This window comes from Arachis hypogaea, chromosome 17 (genome assembly GCF_003086295.3).
Source record: "Arachis hypogaea cultivar Tifrunner chromosome 17, arahy.Tifrunner.gnm2.J5K5, whole genome shotgun sequence".
Taxonomy (NCBI): Eukaryota; Viridiplantae; Streptophyta; class Magnoliopsida; order Fabales; family Fabaceae; genus Arachis; species Arachis hypogaea.
The window spans coordinates 159,350-165,195 of record NC_092052.1 but is presented as its reverse complement, the minus strand read 5'-3'; the positions used below and the strand labels follow the sequence as shown (position 1 = coordinate 165,195).

The 5,846-nt window shown below is 36.8% G+C and overlaps 1 protein-coding gene across 1 annotated transcript; it reads right to left on the bottom strand.

Annotated features, from left to right (window-relative positions):
- Positions 1 to 444: 444 nt before the first annotated feature.
- On the bottom strand, positions 445 to 4,662 carry LOC112764237 (protein FAR1-RELATED SEQUENCE 5). The gene is made up of 2 exons (XM_025809787.3): positions 1,964 to 4,662; positions 445 to 910 (listed from the first exon to the last, which is right to left on the bottom strand). Exons 1-2 carry the CDS (start codon positions 4,181 to 4,183, stop codon positions 737 to 739), a joined length of 2,394 nt encoding a protein of 797 aa, XP_025665572.1. The 5' UTR covers positions 4,184 to 4,662; the 3' UTR covers positions 445 to 736.
- Between the last annotated feature and the right edge of the window lie 1,184 nt (positions 4,663 to 5,846).

Below are 5,846 nucleotides of genomic sequence, written 5' to 3'. Positions count from 1 at the left end.
AATAAATAATCATGCGATGAGAGAAAAAAATAATGTTTCAACACAAGCATATAAAACTAAAATATAATTGAATATAAAAAAATAGGTGATATTATTTAAATGCAAGTGACCCTTTTTCTTTTTAAATTCATGTAAATATATACTAAAAACATATTCGTTAAGTGGGTGGTATTATAAAAAAAATGGAACTTGTTAAAAAAATCGTTCTTAAAGTGAGCGGCATTATAAACAAAAATGCGACTCCTTTCTCCTTGTATTATTAACGGCTTATATTTCTAAATAATAATAATAATAATAATAATAATAATAATAATAATAATAATAATAATAATTTTTATATTTTTTTCACAAATTTAATGGTGATAATATCTTAATTTTACACCATCCCTCTCCATTGTATTCGGTGCAATGCACGGGCATATAGCTTAGTTTACTCGAAAAGAATTGTTCTCAATGATGCTCTTTATATATATTGTTATAGATAATATACAAATCTAAACGTACTTATAAACTTCAACCATGAATGTTTAGCTTTGATATAATGAACACCGTAGACAATACTTACTTATTCTTTATAACGGGGTCGGCAAATACTAACAAATTTATCAAAAACTAAATGCCTGTTAAAAGAGGTGCGGCTGTACTGCCCAAGCAAAAGTGACTTTCCGTTCTTTTTATTCCAGAAGTAGCTTTTTCATTTGTTTCCTATCTGTTACTATGTTTTCCTCCGAAGTCCTTAGAGGCCATCTTTAATGCTTATCTTGATGTTTTCCACCTTAATTGACAACTCTAACTTATGATCCTCAACAGCTTTCAAAACTGAGAGCAGGTTGGACCGGTAAATTTCACACTTTCGATTTGCAAACTCAAGCTCATTCATAAGTTCTCTAATGCTCTTGTCCATGTCATCCTGCAAGATATGACGCAATGAAGTTAAAAAAAAATAAGTATAATGACATACACTTTTTCAAAGAAATAATAGATGGACCTCAATGCCCCATTCGACACCTTTAACAGGTAACTAAATCAATTCATGTTTCTGCCCCAAAAATTGGCAGAAGGTAGAAACGGCAATTTACAGTATTTCGAGCTAAATTAGATATTAGTCCACATAACTTGGTTATGTAGAATGATGTATGTTGAGCACGCACATAATCTCTTTTTTTTTTCCTTGCCCCCATATGAAACCTAAAATAAAACGTCTACCACTAATCCAATCCCGGTGCATTTGTATGCTGTAAACAAACAAATAATAAGAATCCACAGCAGATAACATCCAAACGGCACTGCAATCAACACTAACTGCTTCAAAACCCAAAAATAAGACAAGAAATATGCCTTCAAATATATTCTCAACCAAGAACAAACTCCAGAAATATTACGATGCTAGGCTTGGTTTCTTTTATTTTCCCAAAATGAAGAAAAAAAATTATAGATAAATCAAGATCCAACACAATATGAATACAAGGTGGGGGTATTTAAAGGCCACAAATAAACCAATTCGCTTAAACAAATAATTAGGAGTAAGAGTACACATCAGGCAACTAGCTCCAGTAATCAGACAGGAAAAATACCAATCCCCAAGGCAAATGGAAAACTAATGACTAGATATGTTCATATTATAAAGTGAAATAACCAAATAAAAGTGCTTAGTCAGATAAGAGATAAAATCAGAATGATAAAGGAACTGGTGGCATGGTTCACTTTGTTCAATTAATCAATTCTGTAAATACACGTGTAAATTAAATTACATGTGTATTGCTTGGGAGGAGTTTAAACAGTTTAATCTTCAGAATATTATTGAAATCAACTCAAGAATATATTATACAAAGTCCAAATGGAAGAAAAACTATATTAAAACGAAGCTTGAGTTGTTACAAGAAGCTAGAAGATTCATGTTAACTGGGTGAGTGGAAGAGTAAAACACAGCAGCAAAAGAACAAAAGGGAAATGGAACTCTGACCTCGGACATATGCTGGCCCAAGTTTCCTTCCTCGTGTCCACTTCTGGAATTAGTATGACTTTCATCAATTTGCAAGTGACTCCTAACTTTGCCATTGTTGATGAGAATTCGTTCCTCACTTTGCATTACTTGAACAACTCTTTTTGTGGCTTCTTGTAAAGCACCCATTGCAACATCATAAGTCTCAGGAGACTTTGCTCCTTCATCAACAAACTTAAAGGCCACGTGTCTGAGGGTATTATATCTAACTGTATGAGATTCCAAATAGTAAGAATATATATCACAAGAATGTTCTTCTAATGTAACACTGCTTTTGGCATTTCTCGTCCAACGTTTCAATATATAATGAGCGGGTAGAGTGAGTACATTGGTTACTCTAAACACTGCCAAAACATGTCTACAAACAAGGCCGGAAAATTCAAACATTTGGCAACTACAACTCGCTTTCATCTCTAAAACATTGAATTTAACATAGTATGCCTTATGATCCTCTCCAAATTTAGCTACATGATATGTAACGACCTCCCCATCATCCTCGGTTTTGGATGCCATGAATGTTAGCGTCCCAACTAGCTCCTCTTGGAACCTCATGAAAATCTTTCGTGTGTAAAGCTCAGATGCTTGCTTCTCCATTGGGGATGGGGTCTTCAAAACTGGTGAACTATTCATTGTGTCATAATCTGCTCTGACTTCTTTCTCATTGCGACTATCCAGTGCTTTCTCATACAACTTGAAGAACTGATTTAAGTTGGTTGAAGCATTTACATACCCATCAAAGTATGAGTTCATGCCATCGCTTCGCTGTGTGATAGACATTTCTGCAAAGAATGTGTCTCGCAAATATACAGGTACCCACTGCTTACAAGCAGAATATATTGCTTGAAGCCATTCATGGTCCCGCAGATCATACCTATCGATGAGTGTTGACCAGCAAGATTCAAATTCCTCAATTGACTCCGTCAAGTTAACACATCTGTGAAATTCAACTTCGAAATTTGGATATTTGAGGAAAATGTGAGATAACTTCTCCTGGCATTTTTTAAAAATGTGCCATTTGCAGAATCGGTGGCGGGTCTCAGGGAATACTTGTAGTACAGCTGACCGAATTACAGAATCATGATCGGTTGTTATTGACAATGGTGGGCGTCCAGACATAGCCATAAGCCACGTCTTGAAAAGCCATACAAATGATGCTTCAGATTCATTTATTAGGAAAGCACAACCAAAGAGAACAGGTTGTCCATGATGGTTTACACCAGTAAAGGGAGCGAACGGTAGTCGATACCTATTGGACCGGTAAGTAGTGTCAAAGGTTACGGTATCACCAAAAAAAGTGTAATTCAACCTTGCCTTGGGATCGGCCCAGAAAACATTGCTCATGGACTGGTCCTCATCACTTTGCACAGCATAGAAGAAACAAGGGTTTTCGGCATGCATTTGTCTCAAATAATCCAGAACAAGCTGAATGTCGCCTTCTAGACTTCTCTGCCTATTATTCCTCATGTAATTCCTACAGTCAACCTCTGTAAAACCAACTTTGCTAATCCCACCACACTCCTTGATCAGTGCTGACATAATTCTCCGAGGACCCATTCCAGCAGCCTGTAAAGTATCAATTAGCGTCTTGGCAGCTCCAGATATTTGTCTGTGAGAGCGAAGGCAGTGCACCTGATCCGGTGGAACAAGCTCGTGGTTGTGTTCCCTAACAAACCCAGAGACGATCCACTTGCCAGAGTCGTGCATTTTGACCGACAAAGCCGCTTTGCATCCGACTCTGGTAATGGTTCGAGGACGCTTGATCTCCCTATCCTTGGTGCGTTTCTCATTCAAGTTGCGGAAACCCTCCTTTGCACAAACAAATTGCCTCTGTATGATGGCTCCATCGCGCCTGGAACGCCGGGATGAGCTAACCCGAGTACTGAACCCGATACGACGGGCATAAGAATTGTAGAAGGCCTTGGCAGCCTCCTCAGACTCAAATTCCATGCCCTCGTAAGGTTCAAGATCTAAGAGGTCACCCGCACCAAAACCCTCAGGAACGTAAATTTCTCCACCGCTACCACTAGTGGCAGTGCCTCTGCCTCTGTCAGCATCAGCCAGTTCATCCTCTTCGATAGCCATGGCCATAGCCATAGGGTGCTCAATGTCGCCCTCATCATCCTCGCATTCTCTCTCCCCTCCTTCCAGCCCAATATCAAATTCTAACACCTCGTTATCCATCGCAAATACTACTTGCAATATCAGAATAGGCAATAAACGTATATGGACGAATTCATATCATACGACATCATATAGAAAATACAAGGAGACGAGAGGAACTAAACAATTTCTAAAAGAAAAGAAATACTGTGGGGAAAACCTGACCGTCGACCGACAGTAATTGCATCGTGTCAGGTTTATTCAAGAGCACCATCGGATACTAGAGGTGGTGTGCGACTAGAATATGCTTTCCAGAAATCAGGCGATTCAAATCGTGTAAATCTTGGATTGAATCCCAACAACCATACAAGACTCTCCTTCTGTATTTAGCACCGAACTTTTGTTCAAGAAAACAACTGATTAATATAATTTTACTAGTGATTAGTAGTTAAACCCCAAAATGGTTATGAGAGTGGCGTCTGTGTGTACTAAAATCTTTTTGTACAAGTTGCCTGCACTGAATCGGTCTGGTCAGGTTTGGTTTATTAGTTAACAACAATACTCGACACCCATGTAAAAAATGCATTTAAATTATCCAAGTATTTTTTGTCAGATGCGTCTCTTTTACTCCCTCACTCGTTTGTGATACACATGCTATATATAACATAAATCTTCTTTGTTGTAACCTAAATTTTTTGTTCAACGTAAATCTTCTGTTGCAACCTAAACCTTCTGCTCTCTTAGTTCTTCTCTGCTCGCGTTTTTCTTTATTGATCTACATTGCATTGAACGTAATAAGCTTCGTCATTCTTCTCTGGTCGCGCTCATCTTCTTCGTTTTCTTCTTTCAATTTGCTTACGTTGCAGTTATCTTCTTCCTATTCTTGTTCGTTTTCTTCATTGATCTGCACTTCTCAATCGAAACAATGAATGATTCAACTTCAAATCAGTTAAATGAAAGTGATTTGGATTATTCTTCTGAAACGAATCAAGCGGACGAGGTTTGGATTATTCAATTTTGAATAGAATTGAATGGAATGCAATAGCTAATTTGAATTGAATTGAATTTAATGGACGCAGGTGTTCTGAATTGAATTGAATTGAATCGAATTGATAATCTCTAAATGGTAGACACATGTGTTTTGAATTTGATTTTATATAATAGATAATGTTGCATTCATTCAGTACTATACAATTGTTTCACCATAATAACGTGTTTGGTTCATTCTGTAGAAAGATGTTTGAATTTGATTTTATATAATGTATAATGTTGCATTCATTCGGTACTATACAATTTTTTCACCATAATAATGTGTTCGGTTTATTATGTAGAAAGCTGTTTGAATTTGAATTTATATAATGGATAATGTTCCATTCATTTAGTGCTATACCATTATTTCACCATAATAACATGTTCGGTTCATTCTGCAGACCAGGTGTGTTGTGGATGAACAATTTGTCCCAAAGGTGTTGGGTATATGAAGATGGTAAGATGACAAAATCTTATATTTGTGTAGTGGTTTCAAGGCACGATGAGATCGCTTTCTTTAGAGAGATATTTGTCCCCACACTTAGTTGCTATAGGGTTGATGACAATACTCTCCCAGGATACAATGAAACCTAAGAATTTCTTAATTAGCAATAGTAAGAAATTCTCAACTCTCTTGAACAAAGAAAATCTCTTAATAGTAGTGTAAATTGTACGCTTAGTACTGCATTTCTGAAATAGTGGACAAGGACTTATT